Source organism: Microtus pennsylvanicus, chromosome 1, assembly GCF_037038515.1.
Source record: "Microtus pennsylvanicus isolate mMicPen1 chromosome 1, mMicPen1.hap1, whole genome shotgun sequence".
In the NCBI taxonomy this organism is placed as follows: Eukaryota; Metazoa; Chordata; class Mammalia; order Rodentia; family Cricetidae; genus Microtus; species Microtus pennsylvanicus.
The window spans coordinates 101959209-101978874 of record NC_134579.1 but is presented as its reverse complement, the minus strand read 5'-3'; the positions used below and the strand labels follow the sequence as shown (position 1 = coordinate 101978874).

Below are 19666 nucleotides of genomic sequence, written 5' to 3'. Positions count from 1 at the left end.
CTCAGGGCCACTGTCGCCCCTTGCTCATCTCTGTTCTCCGTGGCCAGGCTGACATCTTTATTGGAAAAATTGAAAACACAGGTGCAATGTATTATACAAAGAAAGGTTTTCATTCCATAACAAAAGCTCTGTTGGGAGGAAACAGGAGCTGGTGGCCACCTGCCCTGGGAAGGTAGGCACGCAGTGAAAAGTGAAATTCACTGAAAGGAACTGTTCTAATGGAAAACTGTGGAAAAGGTTAAAAACAGAAGGGGGGCATAAATGAACAAAAAACAACCCCATCCCTGCAAGTTTGAGAGTCTGTTATAAGCTTGAGACATTTAGGTTATCACCAAGATTTAGTGGGATTCCTCGGTTTGTCCCTAGAATGCTAATCAGTTTAACTTAGGGTCTTCAAACCTGAGGTAGTTGAGGGTCACCTGAAAAATATGTCTGGAAGGTTCTATATGCTCGGAACTGGATCCAGCCCCATCTAACCAGCGGTTACTGACTTTGGCTACTGGGAGAGGAGGCTCTCCACCATTGTGGTGGCCAGTCCCGTGCTGGGCTAGACCTGCTGGACAAGGGTGGCCAACAGCTGTTCTGGATTGCTGTTGATGGCTTCCATCAGACAGTGTGGTCTCTGAGAACCCGAGAGGTGGAGGCAGGGCAAAGCCACTCTGTGTGGAAGGCCAATATCGAGGATCCAAGATGGTGGAGAGAGGGCAAAGCTGCTCTGGTGGCAGGATGATCCAAGATCATGCAGAGATGGCAAGGCCACTCTTATTGGCAGGCCAGTGTTGGGCCCAAAGGCTTTCTTTTATAGCAAGGTTCTCAGAGATCTGGAAAGGCAATAGTGTAGCTTGACTTTTGCCAGCTTTCAAAAATTAGGGTTATGCTGGGCGGTGGTGGCAAGGATCTCTGTAAGTTCGAGGCTAGTCTAGTCTACACAATGAGTTCCAGGACAGCCAGAGAAACCCTGTCTTGACCCCCACCCCTCAAATGAGAGTTAAATAGTGCAGGAGACCCTCCTACAACCAAGTTGCTGACAAAGAAATGAAAGCTTCCCTAGACACAAGATGAGAAGCAACTCCTAAGGTGAGAGGTCACAGCAGCCTAAGGTGACAAGTGTTTGTGACCTCAAGTTACCTGGTATAAAGCCTGATTCATCAGCCACACCCATTCTGAGACAGGACACCCTGGAGGTGTTTGGTTCTCCCAGATACTGGCTTAAGGGCACCTACATAGGCTGGATTCTAGAAACAGCATTGTGGGCAGGACAGTAAACAAGCCATTTAGGTTATAGTCTAATTTATTCTTCGGTCTTTTTTGAGATAAGGTCTCAGCATATAGCCCAGGCTAGACCTGAACTGATGATCCTCCTGCCTCAGATACCCAAGTGCTGGGATTGCAGGCATGTACTGACAAGCCTGGTATGGTCAGTTAAATTTCCTGCTCAGATATGAACTAACCCCACAAAGGCAGATCTTCCTTGCACAGACATATCCTTAATCTTGAGGCAGTAGAAAACTACAACACCAAGATAACCACGAGACACAGCTGGATTGCAGTTTATCAACCCATCTGAGCCATTTTGTCCAACTTCTATCTTGAAAAAAGATATGTGCACGCCACCAGGAGAGGGCATCGCATCCCTCGGAGCTGGAGCTAGAGGTGGTTCTGGAGCACATGATGTGGGGGCCTGGGCCAGAACTGGAGTCCCCTGGAAGGGAAGGAAGTGAACTGCCGAGCTATCCCTTCAGCCTTCCAGGTCCCTGCGCCGAGGATCTGCCCAGCAGTCTTTAGTCCACCGAGCCTCAGGAGGGCTTTAAAAAGCTGAGAAGTTCCTTCTGGGCTGCAAGAATTTTCAGTTTGGTATGTCCGGCCATTGGGTTAAAGACTCATGTTTAGGTAGCAGCAGAGCCAACAAATTATGTTCTAGGCTGAGTGAGATGGCTCACACCTTTCACCCCAACACTTGGGAGGCAGAGGAAAGGGCATCTCTCTGAGTTTAAGGACAATGAGATGTATGTAGATACTTTAAGGCCAGCCAGGGCTATTTAGTAAGACCCTGTCTTAAAAAAAAAAGGTATATATAGTTTATACACACAGATAAATAATCCAATTTTTATTAAATTCTTTTTTTTGAGACAAAGTCTCAGAATGTAGCCCAGGCTGTCCTTAAATTCAGGATCATCCTGCCTCAGTCTCCTGAATGCCAAGATTACAGGTCTGCACTACCAAGCCTGGCTAAAGAAAGGCAATTCCCGACTTGAATTACACTAAACAGTTCTGCTGCGACGCTGAGCAGGTAGGACCCTTGTGCTGTTGATTCACCTCGTGCTGGGGCGCTTGACTGTTTCGCTACTCAGGAAGAGATTAATTAGTAGGGTTTTAGAGATGAGCCCTGCTCTATTGCTGTTTGATTTCCTCTTGGCTGGGACACGTGTGTGCATGGTTCAATGCTAGCGGTCACCTTTGGAAAAGCTGACCTGCGGTGAGCACATGGATTGGCTTCATGGGCAGAAACGGGCCAACAATGCCACACATTGCTTGTTCTGGTCCTCGGATGCAGGAAATGCTAATCAGAGAAACATTCTTCTGGCACCAGACTGGGCCATTCCTACTGCAGGTCATGTGTCTCAGCAGCCGCCTGCGTTTCTGGGAGTTCCCGGAGTGCCAGCTTAGAAAATACTCGGGGACAGAGTGGGGGCGGGTGGAACAAGAAGAAGGAGGTTGATTCACAGTGATCAAACATCAGTCTCACAACCCAGTGCCCAGCAAAGCCGAGCCGTGTCCCACAGGGGACAGGTTTAAGGACGTGCTCGCTGGCTGCCACCTAAGCAGCACAGATCAAGGAAGACGCCACCTCCCTGCTCCACCCTACGGATCAGAAGGTCACTTCATTCAGCAGTTGCAGCTTGCGTCTAGGTGGGAGGCCTTCTGTCTCCACCCTGTCTTCAGGGGAGCAAGAGTGGGGGAGTGGCGGAGACGGTGTCATAGCCAGTGGTCCCCTTGCTCCCCTTCCCTGCTTCTCTATTCTTCAAGGAACCTGCCTGCTTTAGAATCCGAGACCAGAAATGACCAGAGATGGCTCTTTGCTCTGTGGTCTGTGAAGACTGGTCTGTGAAGAGGGCAAGCCTAGGCAGTCACCCTCGGGCCTGATTGCCCCAAGCATCTCTGGGCAGGTGTTGCACGAAGATCGTTAGTAATAAATATGAAGAGTCCTACCCTGAGCCGAGTTCCCTTCCTGACGGGAGCAAGTGGGTCTGTGGAAGAAGTAGCACACGGAACCATCTTTTATCTGGTTCAGTAGGATGCAGAAGCAGGCGGCTGGAAAAGGAACCACTTCTGGTTCCCTTTTGTCCCTCTTAGGGCCTTGCCTAGGTTTGATGGGAGGTGGTCCATGGCACAGGAAGTCGGCTCTGGGGGATGTAGTGTTGCTGCTCACACCAGCTCTATACTGGCATGTGATGGAGTGGTAAACCTGGTCACATGAGCTCCTAAGAAAATGTCCCCTGCACTGCTGGGCCCCTGGCACCTTTTTTTTCCTTTTTTTTTAACCTCTGGTGTTCCCTGGCTTGTGAAGGTGGACAGAGGCCCCGAGATGGCACCCGGGGTCAGACAATGAAGGCACTAGCTCTGCTTCAGACTTCAGAGGAGAGCTGTCACTCTGGAGAGTGGTCTTGACTGACAGAGAGCTGAGATGGCGCACCAAGGCGTAGCCTGAGCCGCACCATGGTGTGTGGGAGGGCTTCCTCTCAGAAGGCTCAGAGCTCAGGGTGGGAGTGGGGGCTGGAACCCTTTTTGGGAGAGTTGGCCGTGTGAAACTTTCAAAATATAAAACCAAAATAACCAAACGACCACCAAATAGGAAGCAGGAGGGGATCCGCCAACTGCTAAAAGTGTAGTGTGGAGGGGGGACCACGGCTCTGGCGCTCTCCGCCAGGACACTCGATCCTGTCCCTCTGCCTGTGGATTTGGGTGGCAGTCCGGTTTGCAATCCAGCGGAGTTCTGATGCTCACAAGTTTGTGCGAATGACAAAATGCAAAGACTGAGGAGGGGGGAGAAAAAGAAGAGGTGTCAGATGTCCCCTCTCCACGCTCCCAGCGACAAGAACCCTCTCTATGCAGGACATGACCGGTGAGGAAGTAGAGAGCAGGCGGGAGAGGTTGGCCGTGTCGCTGTTTTTCTGTGAACCTGAGCTTGCTCATGGCCAACACTGGCCTGCCTATACGTCAGGGCCATAGGGAAGGACTCATGCACCCAGAGAGGAGTCATGAGGGGACACGATGGGCTTCAGCTTTTGTCAGTAGAGGTCTGCGAGGACCTGGTGTGCCAGGGTGAGGACTGTCACAAACTGAAGGGGAACAGGGATTTACATTCTGACGTGTGGGGTGCTGGCGTGGCTCTACTCTTTTTCAGGTATTGCTTCTTGAACAGTAGCCGGCGATGCTTCTGTCCCTAAAAACAAAAACAGCAAAAACATTTCACAACGGAACCGTGTGCATACACCAACTCTTCATGACAGGCTGACCCCATGTGAGAGACCTTCAAGCTCATGACGGCCATACTTGTTTTTTAAAAAAGAAACCTTTAAAAAGTGTGTGTGTGTGTGCATGCGTGTGCATGCGTGTGATGTGTTGGTACACACATGCCAGGGTCGGAGTGTGGAGATCAGAGGACAAGTTTTCCGGGAATTGGTTTTATCCTCCTGTGGGTTCCAAGAAGTGGGCTCAGGTCATGATGCTTTGCGATTTTAGCTACTGAGCCATCTTCCTGGCTCCACACTGCGGTCCTTTGCAGGCTCTAGAGCCAGAACCTCAGAATCCCTGTGCCTTGTCTGCCAGCTCTCCACTGACCATTCTTCATCTACTGTAGGCTTGCTAGCAAGGCTGTGTGTGTGTGTGTGTGTACGGGTGTGGGTGCGTGTGTGTCCATCCCAGGGGAGCCAACTTCGAGCCCCAGGACCCACCTGACAGCTCACAACTGTGTGCAACAAGAACAGATCAAAGTGAGTAACCCAGAAGGCCCTGGCTGCAGCGATGAAGACACAAGTTCACCAGTCAATGTGGAAGCTTTTATAATATTCAGTTTGTTTGTTTTTGGCTTTGTAGCCTAGGGTGGCTTCACATTCCCAATCTTTCTGCCTCTGTCTCCTAAGTGTTAGGCTTACAGATGTGTGCCACCCAGGTTAAAGCTGAAGCTTTGAAGCTTCTTAATTCTCTATGACGTGCCCACCTTTAGGTTTAAGGATTACTTAGGAATGGAAAGGGGACAGGAAGACCAGGAAGTGACAGGCCAGAGGGTCCCATTCTACTAGGGGAAGGCCTGTCTCTTCTGCAGCACCAACAGGAAGTACCCAAAGTGTGCCCACCTTCTTCCCAGCCCTCAGCAACACCAGCCAGCTCGTAGTGTTTCTTCCGAAGCTCTCCTAGCTTTTGACGCTCCTTCTGCAGGTCATTTTCCAGCTCCAGAACCCTAACCTGTGGGAAAAGGGTGTGAGAGGGTCTGCCATTGGTTTAATTCAGTTTAAAAACCTTACCCTTCTGAATGTCCTATGGATGAGCTATGTTCCCACCACTGTATCTTTCCTTTGTATCTCTCAGTCTCTGTCTCTTTTGAAGTAGGAGAGATTGGGTCCAGGGACTCATGTATGATAGGAAGTACTGTACCACTGAGCCACACCCCAGCCCCTCACTGGGGGATTCTAGGCAGGGGCTCTAAGACCTAGTGACACCTAGCCCCTGTAAAGCTCCTTTGGTCACTCCTTGGGACTTGTCTTCCCTAGACTTAATCTGGTCTCTCTGTGGCTCAGATCCCTTCTTCCATCATATCCATCCCATCTCCACAGCTCACTCAAATCCACTTAATGGATGGAGCTATCTTCCTAGCCCGAGAGGAGCCTGCTAAGGTTATAGCGCAGCCCCCAGTATAATTCTTTTTTGAGACAGGATCACAGGTAGCATAGACTGGCCTTAAACCACACTGTTTCTTCACCTCCCTAGAGCCAGGATTACAGGTATACAACATAATACTTAGCCTTCTCTCCTCTTTGTTCCCATTTTTAATTATGTGCACATGTATGTGTGTGGGGTGCATATTCAAGTGAGTATATATAGGTGCCTACAGAGGCCAGAAGGTGTTGGATCCCCGAGAACTGGAGTTACAGGTCGTTGTGAGCAAATGCTCTTAACTGCTAAGCCAGCTCTGCTGGTTTTTGTTGTTGTTATTAAAGATTTATTTATTAATTATGTATACAGTGTTATGCCTGCATATATGCTGCAGGTCAGAAGAGGGCACCAGATCTCATTACAGATGTTTGTGTGAGCCACCATGTGGTTGCTGGGAATTGAACTCGGGACCTCTGGAAGAATAGTCAGCGCTCTTAACCTCTGAGCCATCTCTCCAGCCCCTTGTTTTTTGTTTTTGTTTTTAATAGATTCTTGCTCTATAGCACATATGGGCCTCAAACGCATGGCAGTCCTCCTGCCTCAGTCCTCCAAGTGCTGGGATTTTTACATGCATGCCCACCCCTGGCTTAATTTTCCCTAAAGTTACTTCTCTTTCTCTCTAGCTTCTCCCTGGGGAAATGATACTCGGGGGTTGAAGTGCAGGGAAAGGAGCCAGCCCGACTGTAGACATGGCCTCGGTTTTCTTACCTGAGAATCCATCTCCTGGCGCTTGATCTGGGTGAGTGTCATGCTTGAGAAGTCCATACTGTCTGCAAGGATGGACACAGGAAGATCCCATCAAAGGATGTCCCGAGCTGACAATTGCGAGGACCATGTCGAGTCCCCCACTGCAGAGCTTGGCCTACACTGTGCCACCACAACGGTTACAAGCTGAACTGTCCCCACAGGCTCAGTTTGGAATACTTATCCCCTAGCTGTCGGTGCTATTTTTGGGAGGCTGTGGAATGTTTAAAGGCTGGGCCTGGCTGGCAGAAGCATTTCTTTGTGTGTTTATTAGTGTGTATAGGGGCATGGCATGGATGTTCATGTGTGTGAGTGTGCACTGACCGCGTGGGTCCAGGAGATTGAACGTGGTTGTCAGCCTCAGTGACAAACTCTTTCCTAGTGAGGCATCTCACCAGTCCCTGGACAGATAGAGAATCACTATGGAAACGTGCCCGGGAGCATGTTTGTAGGGGATTTTCTAAACTAGGTTAAGTGGGAAAAGCCACTGTAGATGTGGGCAGTGATAATCCATGTGTTGGGTCCTGGTCTGAATTAAAGGGAGAAAGTGGAAACTAGGTGAGGTCTCCTGTAACCCCAGCACTATGGGGGCAGAGGCAGAAGGATCTCCAGGAGTTTGAGGACAGCTTGATCACATAGTGAGTTCCAGGTCAGCCAGGGGTACCCAGTGAGACCCAGTTTCAAAACAGCAGCAGACAGACAGACAGACAAAAGAGAGCAATTAAGCAAGGTGGGGGTGGAGATGGGGTGAGCACCAGCATTTGCCCGCCTCTGCTTCCTGACATAGCATGGATGCAATGCTACCAGCTGCCCCACGTTCCTGCCACCCACACTCACGCCTTCCCACCACCATGGACTGTACCCTCACACTGTGAGCTGAAATAAACCCTACCTTCTTAATTTTGTTTTTTTACACATTTATGTGAGATGTGTGTGTGTGCACCCCTCACGTGCCATGCCATGAGAGTGGAGGCCAAAGAGAGCCAGTTCTTCTCTCATGTGGGGCCTGGGCATTGAACTCAGGTCATCAGACTTGGCAGCAGTTACCTCTGAGCCCAAATCCTTCTTTTACCAAGGCCTTTGGTCTGCTCACAACAATGAGAAAATTAATTAATTCATGGTTAACAAGGGTCTGATTCTCTGGGAACAACTTCCCCTCGAGTGACTTTTCTCTGACCTCAGGAAAGTAGCAGACAGAAAACAATATATACTTTTTTCCCCTTTTTTCTTTCGTTCTTCTCTCTCTCCTCTCTCCCTCTCTCTCTCTTTTTCTTTTTGGTTTCTCTACATTTTGGAGCCTGTCCTGGAACTCGCTCCATAGACCAGATTGGCCTCGAACCCATAGAGATCTGCCTGCCTCTGCCTCCTGAGTGCTACAACCCAGCCATAAAAACCTACTTAATAGCCTGCCATTATAGCAAGATGGTGGTGGTTCACGCATTTAATCCTAGCACCAGGGAGGCAGAAGCTGCCAGATCTCTGTCGAGTTCAAAGCCAGCCTGGTCTACAGAGCAAGTTAGAGGACAGCCAGGGTGACATATTGAGCCCTGTCTCAAAAACCTAGAAAAAAAATCATGTTTATGTGAGGTCCTGCCTCAGGAGGTCAGCATGTCTATAAAAAGACCAAAAGAACAACCTGACTTCATACGTGCCAGGGAAGCACGGTGCTGACTGAGCTACATCCCTAGCCAAATACATCCTTCGTAAGAGTGTGTCTAGGAAGAGCTGGGTGAGGTGCCGCACACCTTTAATCCCTGCACTCAGAAGGCAGAGGCAGGTGGATCTCTGTGAGTTTAAGGCCAGGACTACTTAGTGAGGTCCCATGTCAGAGAGAGAGAGAGAGTGTGTGTGTTATGGGGAGAATCAATAATGGAAGAGACCCAACCTCTGGTCCCATACGTATTTGTATGCATACCTACAAGCACATCACACACAAAAAAGAAAGAAGGAAAAAGAATTTAAAAAAAAAAAAACAGAATTAAATTGAGATCATGGTGAAAGAGATTCAGAGTGGCTGAAAAGTTACCTGTCTCCTCAATTTGAGATTTGCCGGAAATGGTTGAGGCCACCACAGCGGCCGTGGCCTGGTTCACTCCCCGTGAGGCCTGCTGAAGCTGGGTCAGATTGACGCTGCCCTTGTTAGCTTTCACCTGCAGGGACAAAGGACATTAATGTTCAGCTCCATCAGAAGCAGCGAGGACGGTACCAAGCAGCTCGCCTGGTGGCACTCAGCCACCAGCAACTGTCATCACCAGGTCACCGGTCAACCTCTCAAGGTCACTGTTTCCTGTGGGACCAACCCCCATCAGAGCGGAAAGTGACCCTGGCAAATGGGTTGTGTTACCCTACACTCTAGCTTGCACAACTGTCTGCAGGAACTCTTCTGTGTGTGGGAAAACCTGTGATACTAAGAGATGCGGGAGGAACAAAGAACATTCATGGGGTGAAGTTCTGCTCCACTGGTGAGGAGACCTTGGTCAGCAGCTCTGTGTGAGGATGAAACGGGGCAGTGATTCAGAGACAACGGAGGGGCAGACATGGGTTACATGGGCTGTAAGGGATCAGTCAGGTGACCTGTAGTCTGTATCAAGTTTCATCACCCTTGGCTGACCTGGAGCTCATCATGTAGACCAGGCTGGCCTCGAATACAGAAGACTAGACTAACCTGCCTTTGTTTCCTGAGTACAGGGACCAAATGTGTGTGCCAGCACGCCGGGATAACAGATACCATGCTCCGTGAACAGATACTGTTTTGATTTTAAATACTAGAAATGGAACCCAGGGCCATGTGTTTGCTACACAGGTGCTGTATCACTGAGTCACACCCCAGCCCCTCACTGGGGGATTCTAGGCAGGGGCTCTACCACTGATCCACACCCCAGCCCCTCACTGGGGGATTCTAGGCAGGGGCTCTACCACTGATCCACACCCCAGCCCCTCACTGGGGGATTCTAGGCAGGGGCTCTACCACTGAGCTATACCCCAGCCCCTCACTGGGGGATTCTAGGCAGGGGCTCTACCACTGAGCTATACCCCAGCCCCTCACTGGGGGATTCTAGGCAGGTGCTCTACCACTGAGCCACACCCCAGCCCCTCACTGGGGGATTCTAGGCAGGTGCTCTACTATTGAGCAATGGCCCCTGCCTCTTACCAGGGCAAGTGCTTTGCCAGTAAACACTACCCTCAGCCCATTTGAAATAACCTTCGATTGTTTTATTTATGCAGTATTTATGTGTAGGTGTGCATGTGGAAGTCGGAGAACAACATGTATGAAAGACTAACTGTGGCATTCATTTTTCTCATCCTCCTATGTAGGTACCAGAGATCAAAGTCACATTATCAGGTTTGGCAGCAAACGCCATCTCCCTGGCTCCTGTTTAAATTTTTTTTTTAATATTTATTTATTTATGTATGTATGTATGTATGTATACAATATTCTGTCGGTATGCCTGAAGGCCAGAAGAGGGCGCCAGACCTCTTTACAGATGGTTGTGAGCCACCATGTGGTTGCTGGGAATTGAACTCAGGACCTTTGGAAGAGCAGGCAATGCTCTTAACCACTGAGCCATCTCTCCAGCCCCCTGTTTAAATTTTTTATTTTGAGCCAAAGTCTTGCTCAGGTTGTCACCAAATTCACTTTGAGCCCAGGCTAGTCTTTCATTTTTAATTTTCCTGCCTCATCTTCCCAAGTAGGCAGGATGACAGGCCTATGTCACCTGGTCCACCCAAATGCTCCTTGAAGGACGGCATTGCTACTTGGAGGCTGGCATGCCTGGGACCCTCAAAAGCTGCCTAATGATAAAGACGAGAACAGCAAGGCACGCAAGTGATGAGACGGGTGGAGGGGCTTCTTACTATTGTCATATATTAGGCTTTAAAAGAGGTTGCTATGGCATCACACAGTGATGGCACACGCCTTTAATTCCAGCATTCGGGAGGCAGAGGCAGGCAGATCTCTGTGAGTTCGAGGCCAGCCTGGTCTAAAGAGCAAGTTCCAGGACAACTGGGGCTACACAGGGAAACCTGTCTAAAGAAAAAAGGCTGAACTTTTACTCAGGACCCAACCAAGCAGGGCTATGGATTATCACCTGTCCTAGAGGTCGGTTTCATGGCTCAAGTCCTCTCTAACTCAGCCAGCCTCACCGTGTGCTGGAGCAGCCTGCACGATTGTGCCTACCTTGGATGCAGCCACAAGCTGAGCTGTGCTAGCAGCAATCTCGTGTGAACACACCATCAGTTCCTCGAACTTCCCTTTGCCTTGGACCACGAGATCAGCAGCATCCCTGAGAACCCAGAAGAGCCATGGGGGGTGAGGTTGCAGAGAGCAGAAGCCATCATGATCCCCCCTCGACAGGAAAGGCAGCCTGCTTGCCCTACCCCAGGTTGTCCTCTCTCTCAAACTTCCAGTGCTAGCCACTTCATTTTGTACTTTTGTATTTATTTGTGTATGTACGCAAAGGTGTGTGTGTGTGTGTGTGAGAGAGAGAGAGAGAGAGAGAGAGAGAGAGAGAGAGCATGTGGAAGCCAAAGGACCACCTCAGATATCTTTCCTCGGGTGTAGTTTTTTGGGATAGAGTCTCACTATACAGCCCTAGTTGCCTCAAACGCACAGAGTTCCATCTGCTTTGCCTCCCAAGTGCTAGGATTGAAGGCATATACACCCCATGTCTGTCTCCAGCTTATTCTTTAGATATGTTCTCTTTTTTGTTTTTAAATTTATTTGTATGGTGTTTTGCCTTCATGTATGTATGTGTGAAGGTATTGGATCCCCTGGAACAGGAGTTATAGATAGTTGTGAGCAGCCATGTGGGTGCTGGGAATTGAACCAGAGTCCTCTAGAAGAGCAGTCAGTGCTCTTAACCACTGAGCCATCTCTCCAGCCCCAGATTTTAACAACTTTTGGGGCCAGGTATGATGTTGCACGTCTTTGATCCCACCACTTGGGAGGCAAAGGCAGGTGGATCTCTATGAGTTCAAGGCCAGCCTGGTCTACATAGTGAGTTCTAGGCTAGCCAGGGTTACCTAGAGAGACTCTATGCTATGAAATGGATACTTTGTTCTCTCTTAGCAACTGTCCGGGGTGGATCAGTGGGATGGGGAAGGGGATATAGGAGCCTTGGAGGAAGACACTCACACCATGATGGTAGCTCCCCAACCAACGGCTTTGGAGGCAGATATAAGTCCTTCTGTCCACCGAGAGTTCTTGGCATAAAATTCTTTAGGGGATGCAGTACCCTACAGAAGCAAAAATAGAATAGTTTGGTTAGTTGTTTTTGTTTCATTTCATCCTTAAACAGATTTCACATATAAATGCCTAGCTTGCTTGCATGGACATGCACCACGTGAGTGTGCAGGTCAGAAAAGGGTTCAAATGCCTTGGATTTGGAGTTAGAGGGTAGTGGGCTGCCACGCTGGGTGCTGGGACTCAAGCCTTGGTCCTCTGCAAGAGCAGCAAGTGCTCTTAACTGTTGGGCCGTCTCTCCAGCCTGGGTTGTTTTTAGACAGGCTTTACTACATGGCCTAAGCTATCACCCAATTCTTGTTCTTCCTGCCTCAGCCAAGTGCTAACATTATAGGCATGTACCGCCATACCCAGGGGTTTTTCTTTCTTTTAAATTACATTTATTTGTATATTTTGTGTGTACATGTGGGTGGACTTGTTCATGCCACGGTACAGGTATGGAGATCAGAGGACAGCTTGTAGGAACTGGCTCTGTCTTTCTATCATGCATGACCTGGAGCTTGAACTCATATTGTTAGGTATGGCAGCAAGCCCCTTTACTTGCTGAGCCATCTTGCAGGCCCACTACCCAGCTATTAACAGCTAATTTTACAGAATGCCTCTCAAGTGCTAAGTGCCTTTATTCTTACGTTAGGTATAAGAAAACTAAGATGCAACGAGGCAAAATAACATTAAGTCTTGGAGGTAATGAATTAAAGTAAATCTCCAGCTTTTAAAAAGGATTTATTTTTAACTTTTAATTGTGTGTGTGTGTGTGTGTGTGTGTGTGTGTGTGTGTGTGTGTAACAAAATGTAGGTGCCCAGTGATGCCAGAGGCATCTGATGCTCCGGAGCTGGAGCTGCAGGCAGTTGTGAGCCACTGATGTGGATGCTGGGAGCTGAACCCAGATGGCTCAGACGACCAGGAAGTGCTCAGCCATCTTTCTAGCCCATAATGTGGTCTCTATGTATAGACCAGGCTGGCCTTGAACTCACAGAGATCTGCCTGCCTCTGCCTCCCAATACTGGAAATAAACCATGCATGGTTTTATGCAGAGTCTGGGACAGAATCCATGGTTTTTATAGATGACAGGCTAGGACTCTACCGATTGAGCTACATCCTCAACTCATGAAGGGAGTTATGAGAGAAAGTCCAGCTATGCAGCGCACACTGAGGTCAAACTTGAGATCCTCCTGCCTCAGCCTTATGAGCATTTGGACTGTTAAAAGGGTTAAGTATCTGCAGGTCTGGAAATCTAGAGGACCTGTCTCCTATGCCTGAGGATGGACAGACAGTACCAGGTCTATGGCTGGGATCTGCCCAGTTTCCCAGAGTCCTCAGCTGTCCCCCAAAGACTTAGATTTGCAGCATCAGTGGGGTTTCCACAGCAGGGCTGTATGGCCTCTGGGAGCTGGGGCTAGAAGTTACCGGCTGATTGCTCCCTAGAGGCAGCTACCAGGGAACCCTCAACTGCCCAGTGTCGGGGAAATATCCCCAGGGATGGCAGATCCGCCCGCGGTGGAGTACCTTTGGAGCCCACAGCGAAACCAGATTCTAACACACGCGGAGGGAGAGGGAGCTGACACCACAGCCCTGCCTACCCTGCCACTTTCCACGATCTCCTTCTGGAGGTCCTTGGAGGCCACGACGAGGACCTTGATGGCTTGCATCAGACTGGTACAGGAACCAAGGATCCTAGTCAAGAGAAAGGGTTGGTGACGGGACACTAAGAAGAAAAAGAACAACTTGATTTCTCATTCCTAAGCCAGGAAAACCTTGAGTAGCAATGAGGGGCAGGAAAGGTGTTGGGGTTGCCGGAGGACCCTGAGGCGTCGCCTTGGAGGCAAGCTGGTGAGTGACAGTTCCCTGTGGGCCTCGCTTTCAAGGACCTTGCTTACCTACTGCCACCACAGGGCTCTCACTGACCTCTCGTTCACCTCCAACTTGACTCCCGTGTCTCCTGCTCGAGATTTACTGAGTATTTCCTGTTAAAAAGAAGCATGTCTGGTTTCTTTTCTCTCTGTGTGTGTATTACTGGGAACTGAGCCCGGGCTTCCTTCATACTCTCTGAATAACAACGGCCTCAGGTCCTCACTGTTGGGGGATTCTAGGCCAGCTACATCTCCACCCCAAGGAGCATGGTTCCTAAATGTATCATGAACCCGACCCACCACCTCTGGATCCAACAAGGTGTGGTAGCCTAGAAGGCTGAATCTCCGTATCTTCATCTCTGTCTTTGTGAGTCAGAAAAACCCCAGACCCCTCTTGTCTATCGGGTGGCAGACAGCTGGAGCTGATGGCTCTAGCCCTGGCAAGTCTTGACCTTGGCCCTTGGGCTGATGTCCGTGAAACACACTAAGAGCTGCAGTACCTGTCCCCAGGGGCAGCTGCTACCAGATCCACCAGGCGGGTGCTCACACCACAGCAGGGAGTGAGTCTTCCACAAAAGGAGCCACGGGAGACCTTTCCAATGGGGGCCCATTCAGCTGCTCCTGAGGAGTTCTTGAACACCCACCCATCAGGCTTCCTCGGGCATTTTATTATTAATGACAGTGAAGGCTGGCTCTAGCTGTCAACCTGACAGCCGAGACTCACTTAGCAAGAGAGTTTCAATGAGAGACTTGGGGTTGGCTTGTGGGTACGTCTGCAGGAGGGATGTCTTAAGTTAACTGATGTGGGACGACCCAGCCCACCATGGGCAACACCATTCCCTAGACAGGGAGTACTGAACTGCGTAAGAGGGGAGAAATCAAGTTAACGCAAGCAAGCAAGTGAACACGTATGCACAAATGCTCTGCTCTTGACTGTGGATGGGATGTGATGTGCACTTCCAACTCCTGTCTTGGTGACTTCCTTGTTCCTGCCACCGTGACTTCCCTGCAGTGCCCTTAAACTGTAAGCAAAAATAAACTCTTCTCCCCTAAGTTACTTTTTTTTTTAATTATTTATTGTGTATACAGTGTTTTGCCTGCAGGTCAGAAGAAGGCACCAGATCTCATTAAAGATGGTTGTGAGCCGCCATGTGGGAATTGAACTCAAGACCTCTAGTAGAGCAGCCAGTGCTCTTAACCTCTGAGCCATCTCTCCAGCCCCTAAGTTGTTATTTGTTAAGATGTTTTATCACAGCAACAGAAATGAGGCTACATTAATGGCTGCCCTAAAGAAACAGGATTTAAAGCCCAGCCAGGTGGTGGAACTCACATAAGTCATGTGATTATCAGCCAGCCTGGAAATCAAACTCCAGGTGGCTGACAGCAAAATATTCTACCTGGGAGGAAACCGCTCCTCTTTCTTTGTAAGGGCCTCATTCATCCCCTCATTGGTGCAGTGACCTTGGCCTTTGATTTTCGTTTTCTCTTTCTTTTCTTCTTAATTATGAGACAATATCTCACATAGCCCAGGCTGGCTCCAAACTTACTATACAGCAGAGGACGACCCTGAATTCACCTGCTCTACCCCCAGGGCTGAGGTCACAGGTCTACACCACCACACTGGCTTCTCTGGCAGGAGCCTAAGACACTCCTGAGGCACAGTGCTGCCCGAGGGAACTGACGGGAGCGTTGCTGTGGGAAATCCTACAGAGTCCTCTCTCTCACCTCTATCCGGGTGGTGGCAGCCTCAATGGCAGCTGAAGTGGCGGCCATCTCCTTGTCTACGAGGTCACCCAGCTCTTCCTGTTTGATGTCCAGGCCCCTGGGCAGCAGTTCCTGTGAGCAGTACCACAGAGGTTAAAAGGACAGGAAGTCGACCCCTGCCTCTGATGGACATTGAGTGCTGGGATTAAGGGTGCGAGCTGCCACACCTGTTCCGACCCCCACCCCTTTATTTTCCCTAAGAAAGGGTTTCTCTGTGTACCCCAGGCTGTCCTGGAACTCACTTTGTAGACCAGCCTGACCTTGAACTCAGAGATCCCCCTGCTTCTGCCTCCCAAGTGCTGGGATCAAAGGTGTGGGTTACTGCGTCTGGTATTAATTTTTTTAAACAAGGTCTCATGAAGCCCAGGTTAGCCTTAAATTCTCCACATAGCCCCGACTGTCCTCGAACTCCTGATCCTCCTGCCTCAGCCTTCCAAGAGCTGGGATTACAGGCAGGTGCCACCAAAGCCAGTCATCTTACTATTCTGCCTCAGCTCTAGGGCACCGAACAGAAACAGCTGCGCATGCATTTCTGTACTTTCATAAATACCGAATGCAAACTTTTCGTGTGTGCATGGTCACGCATGTAGAGGGCCACACGTATGTACAGATGTGAACATCCATGTATGTATGGAGTCCAGAGGACAACTTGAGGTGTCATTCCTAAGGAACCATCCACCTTTTCTCCAAGGCACAGTCTCTTCCCTGGCTGGTGATTCACCAGGGAGGCCGTGCTGCCTGGCTGGAGAGCCCCGAGGAGTCTGCCCAGCCCTGTGGATTCAAGTCTGTACCACCATGCTCAGCCGTTTTTCTTTTCCCTTTTTAATACAAGTTCTGCAGACTGAACTCATGATCTCATGCATTTTAGGCGAGTACTTTGCCCAGTGAGCCACCTCTCCAGCCTCTCTGAAAGTCATTTTGTGGATACCCAACACATACACTCTAGCTTCATGGAATGAATGCGTGCCCTGTGGCAAGATGCCACCCTCTGAGCAACACTGCCACCACCTTCCCAAGATGGGCTGTGCCGACTTTTGAGAGCCCGTCACAGCTGGGCTTGTTGACTTCCGATATTAGCTCATAGGAGGGGGTGCAGAGGCCTATACCTAAGGGTCCAGCCATTGCTCCCAGTCACCTGTACGCAATTCTGCTTTAATGGCACAGGGTCCTCAGGGTTTCAGGGAAGGGCAGGAGACATGGGGATCCACCTATGTGACCATAGAGAAGCCGTCACCCGTGTTGGGGGTAAAGACTTTGCTGAGAAGCTGCTTTGGGGACCCCCACATCCCTGTCAGTCATCCCTCACCCTGTTCTGTAAGGAAGGCCAAACTCACTGGTACCCAGGATGAACTTCAGAGGAATAGGATTTTGGTTTGTCACTGGGACCTCAGTGGGAGGGAGCAGGCATTGTTTACATCTCCTCGGGGTGTGAATTCTCACGATACTTTTGGGTCTGTGCCCATGTTAGGTGTCACTTGCCAAGCCAACAACAATACTTAGAGATGGGTAACAATTTATCCTCTTCTCTGGCAGTGATGCACCATGGTGCCGCCAGCAGGCCAGTGAATTAAAACACATAAACGAGGTAAAGTGGTCTAGGCCTGTAATCCCTCGAGGTGGAGGCAAGAAGAGAGGCATTCAGGGTCATCCTTGGCTACATAGAGAGTTCAAGGCCAGCCTGGGCTACAAGAGACCTTGTCTCAGACAACCAAACAACAACAAAAACCAAATCACGTCATTAATGGTACCTCGCCAATGGCCTTGATCTTGCTGAGGAAATTCCTCATGGCTGTGCTGTCGGCCTTCTTCATGGCTTCTTCTTCCTCCAGGGAGGACAGAAAGGCCAGGGTTTCCCTGCCATATTGCCTACAGGCCTCTGTCAGAGCTGGAGACAGGAGACACAGGTGTTCAAACACCTCTTGTTTTCCTTGTTCTCAGGGGCCTCCCCTCCACCCTGATACTCACAGTCGGCTGGCTCAGACGGGGCCCGGAGGCTGGTGGCGCTTCCCTGAATGATGGTGTCGCTAGTCAAGTGGGCAAGCAGGGTCATCGAGTGCAGAAGCTCACTGATGTCTGCAGGGAGAAGGAAGTAAAGTCTCAGGCCCAGTGGTGGCGCTGCTGTCTTTCTATTCCGTTTAGATTTATTTTTACTTAATACATGTGTCTGTGCAGGGATATGTATTCCTGAATGCAGATACCCCCAGAGGCCAGCAGAGGGCGTCAAATCCCCAGGAACTGGGGTTTCAGGCAGCTGTGAGCAGCCTGAGGTGAGGTGGGTGGGGAGAATCCGAACCTGGGTCCTCGGCAAGGACGAGCACTCTTAACCCCTGGCCATCTCTCCAGCTCCCCTCTGGTTGCCCCTCGCAACAGAGCCCATGTCCTGTGTTCCACGTACCTTCTGGGCAGGCCAGATACTGGCTATGGTTCTTCTCCAGTTGCTCGAGGCAGCTAGACACAGCCTTGACTTTGGAGAGAAGGTGATCTGAGGGGAGACAGGCCATGTCAGAAAGGAGTTCTCACATTAGCTCTACAGAAGCAGCTAGGTGTGCGGGATGACCCGCTGGGAGTCCCTGCCCTATGGGCTTTCCCTTAGATGGGAGGAGGGAGGGAGGGCTGCTGGCTGCGCTCATTCTAATGTGCTGGACACATTCTTTTTGCTTCCTTCTTTCTTTTGAGGCAGGGTCTCCTGTAATCCAGGCTGGCCTTGAACTCACTAAGCAGCCAAGTTCTGATCTTGCCCCCTTCCCCAAAGTGTCAGGAAACCAGGCACGAACCTTCAGACCCAGTATCTACTGGTACTAGAACTAGAACCTAGGGCTTCGTGCATGCCAGGCAAGCACTCTACCAACTGAGCCACACCCCAGCCTCCAGAACTGCCTCTCATTTTACTATTATGGTACTGCTCACTACAGGGGCACTGCACGCTATAAGGTGTGAAGCTCAAGGGTCTCTTAAAAGCTCATAATATTTATATTATTATTATTATTTTATTTTGAGACAGGGTCTCACTACATAGCTCTGTCTGCTGTCTGCCCTGGAACTCACAAAGATCCTCCTGCCTCTGCCTCTGCCTCCCAAGTGTAAGTTCATGTCCCAATGCTTGGTTTCCCATTTTGGCGCTACTTTGGCAGGCTATGGAAAGGTAGGAGGTGGAGCCTATTGGGGCAGAGTAGGTCACAGGGGGCAGATCTCGTGAGTCGGTTCTTCCTGCCTATGTCCTGGCTTGTTCTTGGCTCAGTGCACCCTGACCGCGATCACATCACATGCTCTCACAGCCATGAAGACAGCTGCTCTTCCACGCCTGCCTCTTCACTGTGGACCAGAACCTTCTGAAACAGTGGCCCAAACGAATCTTTCCTCCCTTAAGTCACTTCTGTCATGCTAGGGTCAGCGCGACACAGCACAACTGGGCCAATGGCTGAGGCAGTGGGTGCCTCAGCTGCCAGGCTGACGAAGTCATAAGCGCTCAGGCAGTATGCCACAGAGTTTCCGATTTAACTGACCTAGGGTGAAGAGGGTGGGCACACCCCAGGGGCTCTGCGCGCAGCTAGGCTGAGGACCCTGAGCTGAGGACCCTGAGCTGGGTGGGCTTCCTGTGAGATCAAACCCCAGGCAGCTGGGCCCAGCAGGTGGGCATCAGAAAACTACCTGTGGACCCTGCACAGCTGATGAGGGCGGGCTCCTCAAGCTGGCTCAGCGCCTCCTGTATCTCACGCTCTGCAGCCTTCCTGGTCCCTGCCAAGAGTTTTTTCCTCTGGTCCTTCATCTGCTGGCACACGGATTCCTAGAAAAAGGCCAGGAAGGTGGGAGTTGGCCGGGCACAGCACAATGAACCCCGGGCACACCACAATGAACCCCGGGCACACCACAATGAACCCCGGGCAGCATCCACCTGGGACCACACTGGGATGCCTGGCCTCTCATGGTGGCGTTAGTGAGATCCAAGCTGGTCAGCTCCAGGCGGGGAAAACATTATCTGACCTTGGTCCACAGGTGTGCGCAAGGACCAGTGACCCACCTGGTGACCCACTCCCAGGGTGGCTGAGGACTGCTAACATCATTGTCATCTCGATTAAGATAAACCCGGATTAATAAAGCACACCTCTGGCTGTGTCCTAGAGGATTTCTCAA

General features: G+C 50.3%; 1 protein-coding gene across 6 annotated transcripts in view; it reads right to left on the bottom strand.

Annotated features, from left to right (window-relative positions):
* Positions 1-19666, bottom strand: part of Hip1 (huntingtin interacting protein 1) — a 126996-nt gene continuing 107330 nt past the window's right edge. For 3 of the 6 annotated variants that reach the window (XM_075976856.1, XM_075976884.1, XM_075976875.1), the window contains exons 19-32: positions 19184-19319; positions 17931-18017; positions 17501-17608; positions 17284-17420; positions 15497-15607; positions 13827-13885; positions 13502-13595; positions 11813-11913; positions 10856-10961; positions 8705-8828; positions 6643-6704; positions 5358-5466; positions 4363-4444; positions 1-4034 (exon numbers count right to left, since the gene is read on the bottom strand). In XM_075976856.1, the coding sequence (XP_075832971.1) occupies positions 4392-4444; positions 5358-5466; positions 6643-6704; positions 8705-8828; positions 10856-10961; positions 11813-11913; positions 13502-13595; positions 13827-13885; positions 15497-15607; positions 17284-17420; positions 17501-17608; positions 17931-18017; positions 19184-19319 (1287 nt within the window). In that variant the 3' untranslated portion in view covers positions 1-4034; positions 4363-4391. Of the gene's footprint in view, positions 4445-5357; positions 5467-6642; positions 6705-8704; positions 8829-10855; positions 10962-11812; positions 11914-13501; positions 13596-13826; positions 13886-15496; positions 15608-17283; positions 17421-17500; positions 17609-17930; positions 18018-19183; positions 19320-19666 lie in introns of all 6 variants that reach the window. The other 3 variants (XM_075976878.1, XM_075976865.1, XM_075976845.1) reach the window with 2 other exon arrangements.